The 15,702-nt window shown below is 39.2% G+C and overlaps 1 protein-coding gene across 3 annotated transcripts in view; it reads left to right on the forward strand.

Moving 5' to 3' along the window:
- Positions 1-15,702, forward strand: part of LOC143172057 (ceramide transfer protein-like) — a 91,757-nt gene that overhangs the window by 42,125 nt on the left and 33,930 nt on the right. For all 3 annotated transcript variants that reach the window (XM_076361289.1, XM_076361290.1, XM_076361291.1), the window contains 3 exons: positions 7,982-8,089; positions 8,894-9,032; positions 10,617-10,700. In XM_076361289.1, coding sequence (XP_076217404.1) covers positions 7,982-8,089; positions 8,894-9,032; positions 10,617-10,700 — 331 coding nt within the window. The remainder of the gene's footprint in view (positions 1-7,981; positions 8,090-8,893; positions 9,033-10,616; positions 10,701-15,702) is intronic.

Below are 15,702 nucleotides of genomic sequence, written 5' to 3' on the forward strand. Positions count from 1 at the left end.
CATATGCATTTTGTCACTGTTGTGCAGAATGGATGGGGAACACCTTGCTTGCCTACCATCAAGTTGGAGCCTCCCTCCCCTCACTTTAGCAATGAAGGGAAGTCAGCTTTTAATGTGTTGCAATTCAAAGCAGATAACAGCATGAATATCGCCATTCTCCTTAAGTCTTACGCCACACCCCCCATACACACACTCTGGTGTCTGCAGGTAATGGCATCAGTGTTTTGAGCAGTTCCTGAGCTCTTAACACACAGGTAGTTTTCTCATGATGAATTCTGCAGGGGATATACCACCGTAAGGGAACCAGCAATGGGATTAGACTTTATCAGTATGTAGAGAATATATGGGTCTACAAAATAATTTATTCTGAGGACATACATATAGTATGTTTCTGCAGTTGCCTGGTCTTTTAATAGTACAGTGTGCAGTTAAGGCACAAGTTGTTGCAGAAAGTGTTCCTATGGTTTGTACAAAACATGGTGGTGCTATAATGAAACAAGACAGTTTAGTTACTAGAAGACTGGGAATAGGCTACTAAACTGTTTGTTTTATCAGTAGTACACTATTCTCTAGTTCATGCTTATTGTGGGGAGGTTTTTGGATTGGTACCTAGCACTGCACTGATATCCTTTGTCTTGTTCAAACTTTTTACCTCTCTGGAAAGCAATAACAACAAAAAAGGTGACCCACAGCTTAATGCACAACCTAACGATGGCCAACAGTATTTACAATCCTGTATAAAATGGGTGATAATGCTTATCTTCAAAGTATGAAGCATTTTAGAATCTAAATGCTTTGGTTTGCTTCCTTCTGGTGCACTAGAAAGCATCCTTTTGTGAGCTGTTTTTTTTCCTACCAGTTCCGAGGTTTTCCTTTAAGGGTAGGATAGGTCAGCTTACTGTAGAGACCTGTGCTGTGCTTGAAGTTGTCTTTGCTGTTGTCTTGCACAGAGAGTGTTGGCTTTCAGCAAATAAAAGCAGTCTGTTTCTTTTCGCATGAATGAGCAATAGTGTGGGGCGTGTTTTTGTATTGGCAGATTAAGTTGAATTTAATATTTTTACTGATAAGTTTACTGATACTGTGTAATGTCAGATAACATTTTTAATTATCAAAGATTAGATTTCTGAAAGTTGCATTGCATAAAACAGTCCTACAAGCACCTAATTAAGCCTGCTTAAACTTAAGTGTTATGAATGGAGTAAATAACTTATTTCAAATGAAATGTCTCTGTATCACTACTACATGACTTCTTATGGGTTTGGAAGGGTTTAACCAGAACTTTGTTTCTTCTGATGCTTCTCAAAGTGCATATGCATACAGGGAAAACTAGTTTGGTGAGAACCTACTTAATGCATACTCTGTACATGAAGAAATCCTGTGCCTGTTCATCTGGCTGGTATATAAAACTCCTTTTCATGATGAGCTCTATGTTTTACAGCTGCAGACTAATGGCAGAGCAGTTGAATGTGAAGAAAAGTCTTCTACTTGGACGTGGTACTTGAGACAGAGGTGTCCAGTCTTCTGTCACATATTAAGCGTTCTTTTTTTAAAGCTAAATTATTTTGAGCCTAACTACTTTATGTTAGATGAAGTTTTAAGAAATCTGTGCCTAAACATTTGTTGAAATGCTTAATTTGGTGCTAATGACTTTGGACAATCTTAATTGGAAATTAGCATGTTGGTTCACTGTTTTGAACTGGCTGAGAGGTGTGACCAGAATAATTTAATTAATCTCTGTTAAAACTTGTAATTTGCTGTCATTCTTTCAGTGATAGATGTCATTGTTATTTCTTGCATACTGTATGGAAAACTTTATCCTCACTTAGCAATGTGTCTCAAGTGTAATTATAAAGGCTAAAGGTAAAACTGCTCTGTTTTTAATTGTCTGCCAAGAAAAGGAGGTTTATATGCCCAGGGACTGAAGCAGAAACAGGGTAAGGGTTACTGTTGGGCTTTGACCAATAGTAACCTTTAGACGTGTCTGTTTCCTTTTTGCTATTTCCCTCTAGTGGTCACACAAGATATTGACTTGAGGAGGTTAAATACATGAACTAGTATCTTTTCAAATACTTGTACATAAATAAGCTAACACAGAAGTAATATGGGGTGTATGGAAACTTAATTTGTCCAGTCCTGACCTGTTAGAACGCAGTGTGTCGTGATATTTTGTGATGGGAGGGCATACTCTCATGCTTCAAAAATGACCCAAAAGATGATGTTACTTAGATTGGATGAGTGAGTATAGCAGTTATGATAATCTTAGTCCTGTATTGCTATATTCTTTATTTTTCAGTTGTCTTATTATGCTTATTTTTCAACTCAGAATTCCTGTTTTTTTTCCTCCTGTGCATGTAGTATGCTTATTTACTGTGGAGTTCCAACATTTATCATTGTTGGAGGAAAAAGTCTACATTTCTTTACCTGTTCTTGCAGTTGCAAAGAAAGATCACGTTAGAAGCTTTTTTGCTTTCTAAGTAGTCTCCTGTACTGTGCTTGTAGGCAGGGGAATTGTCATCCAACTGCTGTGACCTGGATTGTGAAATTTCTGTCTCTACCTTCCTGATAACTGCCTCGCTTTTGAAACCTTAAATTTCCATTGTCAGAGCCTGTAGAACAATTGATAAATCAAACCTACAGACACGTGTTAATTGTATCTTTAACTTTAATCCACAGAAATGCATCCTGGACTGCCCTACCTGTAGTGTGTGTGGTGTACTGTCTGCAGCAATCCCTAGGTAGCCCTTCCTTGGCTCATCCTAGCAGTACCCCTTCTTTCTTCAAGTATATGTTGAAACCTTTGCAGCAAGTCTAAAAATTGTCCTTGGAACATAGGTGTTCGATAGAGCTTTTCTGCTTAGTCTCCACCAAGTCTTTCATAGTACCTTCCAGCTCTTTCATTTTGTGTTTCTACTTTTTTCTACATTATTGTTTTTTATAAAATATTGTGGTTTGATCTCATAGATGTTTTAGTAGGATTTTTCACAAATACTGCAGAGAACATGATTAGAGTCACTGTATCCTAATGTCTGTTTCATCACCTCCTAGGGTGAGCTGTATGTCTTGGAGGAGCTGCCTGCTGCTTGTGTTATGTAAAATAATAAATAATTTATAATGCTAACTGAAAATATCTGCTTTGGTGGACAAACATACATGGAAGTGCTTGACAGGCGCTAAATTGAGACATAATCAAAATAATTCCTTTAAGATGTGGAAGAATAATTTGCTTTATTTGATTTTTTTTTTTAAGTGCGGGAGCTTTTCAGTGAGTCTTTGCTTTACTCCAGAGTATTATTTACCCACTTTAGGAAATCCTTAACTGGTGGATCAGTGTGAGCCATAATGGAGGTCTGCAATATGATTCTGCGAATACTTAGCTATTTTACTGAAAGTAGTTTTTCTGATGTACTGCCTTGTTGCTGATACCAGCACCTGCTCCAGTAAAGAATCACATGAAGCTTTGGATCGTGTGGCTCTTTCCTCGTTCTATCATAACGAAAAAGCATTTTGAAAGGATTAATGGATTTCATGCACTGCCTTAGAAAGCTGAAGGTGTTGCAGTGTACTAACAAATGCCAGTTTTGAGTGTAGCTTTGAAGCTGTGGTGTATGCATGGAATTTCAAAGAACTGCATCTATATACTGAGCATGGTAATTTAGCATTAGTGCTTGATGCTATGAATTGATACAACCTCTGCAGGTTATTTTGTTTTCAAGCAGAGACTGTTGGCTTCTATCATGTGGACTCTACCTGCTTTTCCAATTTTTATCTTGGGAAAATGAAAAATTGTGTAAACAGAAGAAGCTTGTGTCAACATTCCTCTTCTCAATGTAATTGAGTATTTCTGCAGTGAATAATTAATGATAATCTGCTTTGCAAGACGCATGCGACAGTGACCTGCTCTCTGTGGTAGAAGAATGGTGGGGCTTTGCATGATGCATGCTTTCATTGTTTGTGTTAAGCTGCTTGCATGTGCCTGCTGTGAGCTGGATGACTTGTCTCTGCATCAGTTATAAAGCAATACTTGTTTTCTGGTTCTTCTGACAAATAAGTATTCTTGATATAACTCTCATTTTTTTTCCCTTTGGCTACTAAACCATAATTGTCTGAGACAGGTTTGTGAACATGATCTGTAAATGCACACGCTTCGGATTCGTGTTGTGTGCTGTTTGGTCTGCTGTTTAATGTACTGTATTTGCTCCTTGGTTGCAAATAGTTAAAACTGCCTAAATGTTTTTTATCTAGCACCTTTTTATTGGTAGGGTTTGCAAGCTGATAGCTGTATACAGCTGTCTTGTATACAAATCAGAAGCATGGATAAACTGTTCAGTGGAACTACTAATCACAAGTATAAATGACAGTCAAATAAACATACTGCTGAAAAGGTACCTTTAAAAAAAAAGCTTACATACTGATATAGAAAGAAGGGCTTTTTCTTTCACCCCTCAGCTTTTATTTTGTGAACTAAATTAACTGAGCATTGACTATAAGGGTAATGTTGGAAGAAAAGGATTTAATTCAAATGCAGAATACAAGTAATGAGATTTTCTACTTCTAAGATTACATCTATTCTTGCAAGTACTAGAGTAGTACTATTAAGATGTGACTTTGATTAAATCTTCAAATAGGGACATTCAGAAATTTCACTTCCTAAGCTTAAATCCAGGTTTTGCATAGATATGTCTTGCTCACTTAAAGGAGAAAATCGGAAAACATTTGCTGTCCTTAGTTAAAATGCTCTGACCTCAATGCAGTGGATATTTTGGCTACATTTTAAAATTGATCTGTTCATTAAGTCATATCCCGTTGAAATGAAATTTTACCTTCTTTCTAGTGTGTACAACTTAAACAGAAAATAGAATGAGTCCCCACTGTCAAATTGACTGTAGTAAAAGCACATTCAAAGTCATCTTAATATTTGTAGCGTATGATTAAGTAAACATTGAAGTTACCAGGAAAACAGTGAAGTTTGGGTTAGATTTGCATTTAGGAGAAATTGAAACAGAAATGTTTTATGATGCTTCGAGGTGTTGTGTGACTCTTATAAAATGCTCTCTTGAGGTTTATGCTTATTAAACACTTCTGAAATTAAATTATAATATTATATGCCTAAAACTCTTAATTGTTCTTTTAAAAATCCTTTTATTCCCTTACCTGCTTTGTTTTCACTTGTCAAACCTTTGGAGGACTTAAAGTCCATATAAAGAGCCAAAAGCCCTTACTTGAGTATTTGCAAAAAAACTAATCAAAGCTTCATTATTTGATTTGTTATACTTAAAATTAAAATCCAGTGAATTAAGGTATAATCTTTGCACTGTAGTACAAGTGCATTGCAATTCAAAATGTGGTCCAGTATACCAAATATGTTACCAAAGCTAGGTATACTGCTTAACACTTGAACTGATATTCTAGAGGAGCCCCATGTATCCAATGTGAATGTTTTTAATAAAAAGCCTATTCTAATAGATATTTTAAAGCTATGCTTTAAAACAAATAGTAGGAATAATTCTTTAAAAATTGAGCTTTTAGCACTTCTGTTGCTACACTTCTGTAGCTATTTTTCTAGGACTCTTGCTCTGTATAAAATAGCTTTAAATGCATGACTTGGCAGAAATTTCTAAATGCGTCTTGCCTTCTATCATTTCACTCTAAGCTGTCATTAAAAAAACCTTCTATTTCTGCTATTTCAGATAAGTTACAATATTTCTATTTTTTTGCTAAATTAAGCAATGAACTTAAGATGTGCCTTATTAAATCTTTTGAATTTGAGTGCCCTTTTTTTTTTTTTTTTTTTTTTTTTTTTTTAATTTTAAGTTGATGATCACTTAGCCATCTTCCTCCAAGACTTGGAGTACCTTTTTCTAACTACACTTGCATTTCTTGGTCATATTCATTTTTCTACTTTGCTTCTACTTTCTTCTTTCCTCAATGCTTTGTTGTCTTCTACCTCATTCTTTAAATGGGCCAGATAGAAACTGACTCTTGGCTCCTTCTTGTTTTAGCTGGGTAATCTCATTCAGTCATGTGCATTCAGAAATTATGTTAACAGCTCTGGAACTCACATTTTTCTTTTCAGTCATACCTTCATTTCTCCAAAACTCTGGTTCTCTGCCACTTCTCCTTTGTAACCCAAACATGCATACTTTGTCCTGCACGCTTGTAGTATTGTCCAAATTCTCCTGTTTCAACCAACTTCAACTTTTTGTCCTTTCTCCTTGCTTTTAATACTCTCTAAGTTCATTTGCATCTTAATTTATCAGCACTTTCCTGCCTTCCCAAAGTCTATGCTGTTTTCATTTTTTCCACAAAAGTACAACAGCTAGAATTTCATCATTGCTTCTTGCTTGTTCCATATAATTTGTTCTGTCTCTCCTTCTCCTTGCCCCATCTGAATTTCTCTGCCACTACAGAATTTCTTATTCCTGTCAAAGAGCCTTCACAATACTCTCTGTCTACTCGATCAAGTTCATCTATTAACAGTATTTCAGATATTACTCTGAACCATCTGTTTCTTTTGTTACAAAAATTTTGCAACTGGCCCATGCCAACAGAGAGGAGAGGCTAGGATGCAAAGTATAGAATTACAAGAGTAATTCTTTATTCATGCTCACAAGGTGTCCTATTCAAATTGGGGCACACCAAATGCGATTTTTACACATGGTTCTTATACCTTTCAAGTGTTCAGATACAACATGATTTGACCAATCACTACTTAACACACACATACTACTGTTTTGCAAAGCAACTATAATTCTATGGCATCATCATCCATCTGCTTTTTTTTCTTGATCTAGATGTCCCTGGAGTTGGTCTTGCTACAGTTACTTGTCTATGATGCCAGATAATGGGAGGGTTTCACAAAGGTGTTAGAGGGGCTAGGATGCTAGTGTTATCTCGATAGTCCAGGGGTATCCTTTATTCTTCAGGGTGGGGGCTGTCCTTCTCCTTGCAATGAGCTGGGGTCCTTTAGTCATGCTTACTTAACCATGACTATACAGTATACAATGTAAACTATATATCCTAAGAAAGTTCATACAATTTCATACTATAAAGACTAATTGGTACAGTAGTTAGGGAATGAGATTTTTCCAACACTGTCTTATGTTCTCTTTCAGGGTTTTTTTCTCCTTTGCCATGCACGGGCCATTTTACGTTAACCTTTAGGGAAATATTTTTCTTCCAGTTCCTCAGTATCTGCTTCTGTTTCACTTGTGAGGACATTTGTCAAACTTAATATTTTTAGGTCTTTTTCACGCTATTTTAATCAAGAGATGTTTTTCCTTTTTTGCATTATTTAATTAGTTACTATTGTTGTTGTCTTCTTGCTTTCAGTATCTCACCTTGTTTTATGTAGACTTTTGTTCTTTGTCAAAAATAATTTCAGTTTACTATAAAGAATATTGCTAAAGAAGTCTGGAACAAGCAAAAAAAATTGATAGCAGTAATTATCTATTTTTCTATTATCTCTACTTATTTTGTTGCTTTTAAAACTAAAATGGCACTATTTGAATGATTGGAAGGATTGACTGAGGCTGTTGATTGATTGTCTTCAAACTGAACCATGTTCATCCCTTGATTAATTGTAGAGTACTGGAAGTTTGGTTTTTTTGTTTGTTTGTTTTGAATGCTATGTGAAAATTGCTTGGTAGGGATTACATATACCAAAATAATGGAAACATTACCCCTTTTTTGAACCCTTAAATATATGTTGTCTTGCTCTTTTGGGAGCACATAATAAGTTGCAGATAACAACTACTTTTCCCCAGATCATTATGATAACAAAAAATAGACTAATAGTAACTTTACAGATGCTACATCAACATCTTAAACTCGCAGACACAATCTGACTTAGTAAGCCCCTGCTGCTTCCTGACAAGAAACAAATGGGCTTGTTTTAGAGGAGATGACATTAAGCTTGCTTTCATGATTTCTTTTTTTATTAAAAGTCTCAGCACTCTAGTTTTGTGTGTGGTTTGGTTTTTAGACTGAATCTGGCTATGGATCAGAGTCAAGTTTACGACGCCATGGCTCCATGGTGTCTCTTGTTTCTGGAGCAAGTGGATACTCTGCAACATCCACCTCTTCGTTCAAGGTTAGTGAATAACATTTTCTTAGTATTGGTGTGTAAATAACACACGCGACTGGAAAGGAAATAAGCTATGTGAAGACTTATTCACACAATTATAGGGGAAAAAAAACCCTAAATCTTTGGTTTATTATAAGTGTTAGTAATTCAGTATGTGATGATGAACAGATCGTACAGGAAGCTTTTTCATGCCTCTATGCAGTTGTCCCTCTTAAACTATGGTGTCATTTTCGAATGGCAAGAAAATCAAACCTGTGGGAGGATTTAACCTTGCCTAGCGTACTTCTGAGAATATCAGGGCTTCTAAATGAAAGGAAATGGTGATTCTGTGACTTAAATTTGATTAATACTGATTGACAAATGATGGCTTTCCTTGTTTCATGTGTATATTTAACACTTGAACTTGGGTGGGCTGTACTTCTGGGAGAGCAGAAGAGGAGCAGCACAAGAAAGGGGGGAGTAAAGATTAGAACGAAGATCTTAAACTAGAACTGACTGTTTTCAGGCAAATAGGCGTAAACCTGGTAGCATGCAAAATCGTGTTTTTAATAAGCTTTTATTGAATGCTCTAAAGTAGCAGATGCAGTCAAGAGGAAAAATTGAGACCAGTGGACAAAATTAGTAAGAAACACTTTTATACAGTTTCTTATGTTGTTCTAACATTAACAGTATTTCATATCTGCTGCTATCTGAAATGTCTTTAGTGTACTTGAAGAATTTGTTCTTCGTAATTATAGAAATCTTTTTTTTGCATTGAACTGTTGCTGAGTATGTAGAAGCATTTGAGCCTTTTTTCTCTTGTCTTTTCAGAAGGGCCATAGCTTACGTGAGAAGCTTGCAGAAATGGAAACCTTTAGAGACATCTTGTGTAGACAAGTTGATACTTTACAGAAATACTTCGATGCCTGTGCAGATGCAGTTTCCAAAGATGAACTCCAGAGGGATAAAGGTAAAACTGTAATTGAAAACTCTTATCTCCATAGAATTTAACTTTTTACACAGTAATAGCCCTTGAAATAGTTACTATAGCATTTGATACCATATAAATATAATATTTATCTTAAATTTACTTTTTAGTAATGGGATCAATCATAGATATTTCTGCATAAACAGTGTTAACTATTTTCACTTCAGAAGTTGGATTTCCATAAAAATCTGCTTAACTTAAATATTAACCTGTAGCTGTCAACTGTATAAAATGTTCTTTTAAGCATTTGATGTTATAGAACAATAGTTGTTGTCGTGGTTTAACCTCAGCCGGCAACTAAGCACCACACAGCTGCTTGCTCACTCCCCCCACAGTGGGATGGGGGGGAGAATCAGAAGGGTAAAAGTGAGAAAACTCGTGGGTTGAGATAAAGACAGTGTAACAGGTAAAGCAAAAGCTGCGCATGCAAGCAAAGCAAAACAAGGAATTCATTCACTGCTTCCCATCGGCAGGCAGGTGTTCAGCCTTCTCCAGGAAAGCAGGGCTCCATCATGCGTAACGGTTACTTGGGAAGACAAACGCCATCACTCCAAACGTCCCCCCCTTCCTTCTTCTTCCCCCAGCTTTATATGCTGAGCATGACGTCATATGGTGTGGAATATCCCTTTGGCCAGTTTGGGTCAGCTGTCCTGGCTGTGCCCCTCCCAGCTTCTTATGCACCTGCAGCCTTCTCAGTCAGTAGAGCATGGGAAGCTGAAAAGTCCTTGACTAGTGTAAACACTACCTAGGAACAACTAAAACATCGGTGTGTTATCAACTTTGTTCTCACCCTAAATCCAAAACACAGCACTGTACCAGCTACTAGGAAGGAAATTAACTCTATCCCCTGCCGGAACCAGGACAGTTGTTTACCCCCATAAGATGAATTCAAGTTATTTTACCGCTGTGTCTCTTACCTTTATTTTGAAAAATAATAGGATATTAGTTTTGATAGGAACAATACATTCTTTAAAAAAGGCAAAGGTTCTGCCATAATGAATGCTCCTGAGATGTATTGGCTGCAGCTAGAGCACTGAGTGCACGCTTGAGGTCCTAGTAGACTCATGTGTGGATGTTTACGTATCTCTGAATTGTTCTTCCCAGAGCACAGCTTGTTGTCGTATTCATGCACTCTCCTGAGGCATTTATATTCATCCCTACGTTTGTTCTGGCAGCCTGAAACTTTTGGTAGTGAGAAAACAGTAGATAAGTACCATTCCACTACTTTAAGAACTTTCTAGTGTAAAAGAGTAGATAGTTGCTCAATTGTGGTGCTCTGCTTATCCAGTTGTAACACCGAGATAATGTTGTTCTTACTATCAAATCAAGTGCTAAATTTCGACACTGAGCAAATGTTAGTCTCCTGATGGTTTCTGACAGTAATGTTGATAGTGGTCTTGGGTCAAAAAAAAAAAGGGGTGGTGGTGGTGTTCATGACTGTTGTTATAGGGGGGAAAAAATCTTAAATGCTGCTTAGCCATGAAGATGCTCTTAATTCTTTCTTGCACACTAAAGAATTGGGAAAGCTTTCTCACTCCCATAACACTCTCTCTCTCTCAAATTTAGTGGTAGAAGAGGATGAAGATGATTTCCCTACAATGCGTTCTGATGGGGATTTTTTACATAACAGTAACAGCAGTAAGGAAAAATGTAAGTGTGTCAACTTTTTCACTGAAAAGTCATATGAATGGTATGATAAGCCTGATACAAGACAGGTATTTATGCTCTTTTCTAAGCAGAAAACGACAAGAATAGTTATTTGAATGTATGTGATAGGTAGTTCTTATTCGTGTTAAGATAATAATGAAAAGCAGCTAAGGAATGATAATCTGAGTTATTCTTAATTCACACAAATATTAATGCAAGCCTGTCAAACTGGAATTTCCTATTCTGTGTCCAAAGCCATTTCCACTACAAAATTCTGTTGAAACAGCTGCATCATTTGGATATTGGGAACTGAGATTTGTAACAGGCAACTGCAGTTTTTCTTGCAAGTGCTATCTGCTTTAGCAGTGTGGCGAAGCACAATGCTTTTCCAGTTAGGTATGCCCCATTATGGTTTTTCTAAGTTCTATGGCTACATAATGGTTAAGTCAACACTGTTACTGATTCTCACTCATCATAATTTTAGCACTTTTTTAAACTGTATTTTCCAATGTTATGAGGAACAGAATTCTGATTTTTATTCTCATCTTAAATGATCTGGTTATCGTCATTGTACTCACTGCATCCATGCAGTAAATGTGAAGAACTCACGCAAGTCTTGCTGTTTTAGAAATCTGATACTTCTGGCCTGCCAGAAGTTGTGTATGCATTTAAAATCTATTTGCATTCTTCTTATACTTTCTCTTGTTTCCTGACTGAAATTATTTCAGTATTTACGTTCTCTAGTTGTTAACAATTCAGTATTTGTTAGACTTTGGTTCACAAAACTTTGAAGCAGTCCAGTTTCAAATCTCATGGAATCACCAAAAGAAGTACTTACCAAAAGCATTTTTAAAAATGTAGACACTTTCTTCAAGAACCTGGAAAATATATGGGCAAAATAAGCCTTTTCTGTCTTTTGTTTTCTTTTTAACTGGCTCTAGTTCCCTGTATGTTGCATGTTTCCTTGCTGTATTTAAGTGTTCTTTCTAGATTATTGCCAAAACTGTTACGAGGAAAGGAAATGGAAGGAGCTTTCAGTATACTTCCAGAGAATTAATTATATGAGTAGATTTTTTTTTTAAATGATATAAAGTGCTTGCTCTGCTAAGGATTAATTGTAGTGCTGGTTTCAGAGGTTAAGTAGTGTATAACTCTGAAGTTTTGAATAAATCTTTCTTGCCTCTTATCAGCAAAGATAAACAAGCTTGCAACACTCACCTGTAAGCAAGTCCACAGTTCCACTAACCTTATTTTATATATAAAAGTCTACTTTTTTGAGGACTGTTAAGTCAGAAAAAACTTGAGAAAACTGAAAAAGCCTTCTTCAAAAAATGTTAAGTGAGAATTTAATTTCACTGCAAGATTCATTTTGAAAAAGATGTCTTTGTCGAACTTAATTTTTGTAGAATGATGTAGGAGTTTCAGCTTAATTTATCTTTATAACATTTCTTCATATCTACGTTCTTCTGGTATATCCGCTATATATACACATTCGATATGTGGAATGTCATTAGGAAAGTCTGTATCTTTAGTACATCTGGTCATTTTAGAACATTTAAATGCAAAGTGACTTCATTTTTTTCATCACGTGTTTAACAGGAATTTGAAGTGATATCCACATTCCTCTTGTAAAAAGTTCTGTTATCAAGTCTTTAGGAACTTATGTGCTAAGAAATTGCTATGTATTATGGGTACCTGTATATAAACTCATTTACTATAGCTCACTACAGAAAATAATTTCTGCAACCCTTTGCTTTCTGCAAAACTTCTAATTCCAGTTCTTATGAATCCTGATTTACTTTCCATCAATTATTTCTATTAAAAGCTTTATCTTAATTTTAATTTTTCTATGCCTCTGATTTCTAAGGGCTAAATCCATTAAAGATTTAGCAGCGGAGTTCTGCAAAGCTTGTTTAGAAATGAAAAATTAGACTCTATGCCCTAAAGTGGAATCATAAGTCATAAGTGATGCAGTGGGAGAAGTAGGTGTCTCAGGTTGAGATACCCATGCCTGTGTATTGAGCAGAAAACTACTCAGGCTAACTGATAATGAAAGATTTATCTTAAACTTCACCCTTTTCTGAAGCTTTGCCTCAGAGCAGCTGTTAAGACTCTTTAGTTTCTCAAGTTTCAGGTTCCCTTCTTGAAGTCTCTACCTAGTCCTGGAAAGACTGGAACAATCTTTTTAACTGTAGCTGAGAATCACAGAATCATTTAGGTTGGAAAAGACCTTTAAGATCATCAAGTCCAACCATTAACCTAATACTGCCAAGTCCACCACGAAACCGTGTACACAGTGCGCTGGGTGAAGAACTGGCTGAACAGCAGGGCTCAAAGGGTTGTAGTGAATGGGGCTACATCTGGCTGGCAACCACTCACCAGCGCAGTGTTCCTCATGGCTCAATCCTATGGCCAGTCCTGTTCAATATATTTATCAACGATCTGGATGCAGGAATTGAATGTACCGTTAGCAAGTTTGCTGATGATATTAAAAGGGGAGGTGCTGTCGACACTCTCGAGGGACGAGAGGCCTTGCAGAGGGATCCAGATAGATTGGAGCATTGGGCAATGATTAATGGGGTGAAATTTAACAAGTCCAAATGCCGGATCCTGCACCTGGGATGGAGTAATCACAGAATCAGAGAATCATTTAGGTTGGAAAAGACCTTTAAGATCATCGAGTCCAACCATGAACCGAACACCACCATGCCCACTAAACCATGTCCCTAAGCACCGCATCTACACGTCTTTTAAATACCTCCAGGGATGGCGACTCCACCACTTCCCTGGGCAGCCTGTTCCAATGTTTAACCACTCTTTCAGTAAAGAAATTTTTCCTCATGTCCAATCTAATCCTCCCCTGGCGCAACTTGAGGCCATTTCCTCTCGTCCTATCGCTAGTTACTTGGGAGAAGAGACCGACACCCACCGCGCTACAACCTCCTTTCAGGTAGTTGTAGAGAGCGATGAGGTCTCCCCTCAGCCTCCTTTTCTCCAGGCTAAACAACCCCAGTTCCCTCAGCCGCTCCTCATAAGACTTGTTCTCCAGACCCTTCACCAGCTTCATTGCCCTTCTCTGGACACGCTCCAGCACCTCAATGTCTTCCTTGTAGTGAGGGGCCCAAAACTGAACACAGTATTCGAGGGGCGGCCTCACCAGTGCCGAGTACAGGGGCACAATCACTTCCCTACTCCTGCTGGCCACACTATTTCTGATACAGGCCAGGATGCCATTGGCCTTCTTGGCCGCCTGGGCACACTGCCGGCTCATATTCAGTCGGCTCTCAACCAGCAGCCCCAGGTCCTTTTCCGCCAGGCATCTTTCCAGCCACTCTTCCCCAAGCCTGTAGCGCTGCATGGGGTTGTTGTGGCCGAAGTGCAGGACCCGGCACTTGGCCTTGTTGAATCTCATACAGTTGGCCTGGGCCCATCGATCCAGCCTGTCCAGGTCCCTCTGCAGAGCCTTCCTACCCTCGAGCAGATCAACACTCCCGCCCAACTTGGTGTCGTCTGCAAACTTACTGAGGGTGCACTCAATCCCCCCATCCAGATCATTGATAAACATATTGAACAAGACCGGCCCCAAAACTGAGCCCTGGGGAACACTGCTCGTGACCGGCCGCCAACTGGATTGAACTCCATTCACCACAACTCTCTGGGCCCGGCCGTCCAGCCCGATTTTTACCCAGCGAAGAGTACGCCCGTCCAAGCCATGAGCCGCCAGCTTCTCCAGGAGAATGCTGTGGGAGACAGTGTCAAAGGCCTTACTGAAGTCCAGGTAGACCACATCCACAGCCTTTCCCTCATCCACTAGGCGGGTCACCTGGTCATAGAAGGACATCAGGTTGGTCAAGCAGGACCTGCCTCTCATGAACCCGTGCTGGCTGGGCCTGATCCCCTGGTTGTCCCGCACATGCCTTGTGAGCGCCCTCAAGATGAACCGCTCCATAATCTTCCCCGGCACCGAGGTCAGGCTGACAGGCCTGTAGTTCCCCGGATCCTCCTTCCGGCCCTTCTTGTAGATGGGCATCACATTGGCAAGCCTCCAGTCGTCCAGGACCTCCCCCGTTAACCAGGACCGCTGATAAATGATGGAGAGTGGCTTGGCAAGCTCCTCCGCCAGCTCCCTCAGCACTCTCGGGTGGATTCCATCCGGCCCCATAGACTTGTGAGCATCCAGGTGGCGTAGCAGGTCATTGACTGCTTCCTCTTGGATTACGGGGGGTTCATCCTGCTCGCCGTCCCCGTCTTCCAGCTTGGGGGGCCGAGTACCCTGAGGATAACTGGTCTGCCTGTTAAAGACTGAGGCAAAGAAGGCATTGAGTACCTCAGCCTTTTCCTCATCCTCGGTGACAATGTTCCCCCCCTGCATCCAATAAAGGATGGAGATTTTCCTTGGCTCTCTTCTGGTCATTAATATATTTGTAAAAACATTTTTTGTTGTCTCTAACGACAGCGGCCAGATTGCGTTCTAGCTGGGCTTTTGCCTTTCTCATTTCCTCTCTGCACGACCTAACGAGATCCCTGTACTCTTCTTGAGTCGCCTGCCCCTTCTTCCACAAGGGGTAAACTCTCCTTTTTTTCCTGAGTCCCAGCAAGAGCTCCCTGTTCAGCCAGGCCGGTCGTCTTCCCTGCCCGTTCTTCTTAAGGCGTATGGGGACAGCCTGCTCCTGCGCCTTTAAGACTTCCTTCTTGAAGAACGTCCAGCCTTCCTGGACCCCTTTGCCCTTCAGGACTGTCTCCCAAGGGACTCTCTCAACCAGCGTCCTGAACAGGCCAAAGCCCGCCCTCCGGAAGTCCATGGTTGCGGTTTTGCTGGTCCCTCTCCTTACTTCACCAAGAATTGAGAATTCTATCATTTCATGGTCGCTAAGCCCAAGATGGCCTCCAACCACCACATCTCCCACCAGTCCTTCTCTGTTTGTAAGCAGCAGGTCTAGCGAGGCACCTCCCCTGGTAGGCTCACTTACCAGCTGCATCAGGAAGTTGTCTTCCACACACTCCA

This window comes from Aptenodytes patagonicus, chromosome W (genome assembly GCF_965638725.1).
Source record: "Aptenodytes patagonicus chromosome W, bAptPat1.pri.cur, whole genome shotgun sequence".
Taxonomy (NCBI): Eukaryota; Metazoa; Chordata; class Aves; order Sphenisciformes; family Spheniscidae; genus Aptenodytes; species Aptenodytes patagonicus.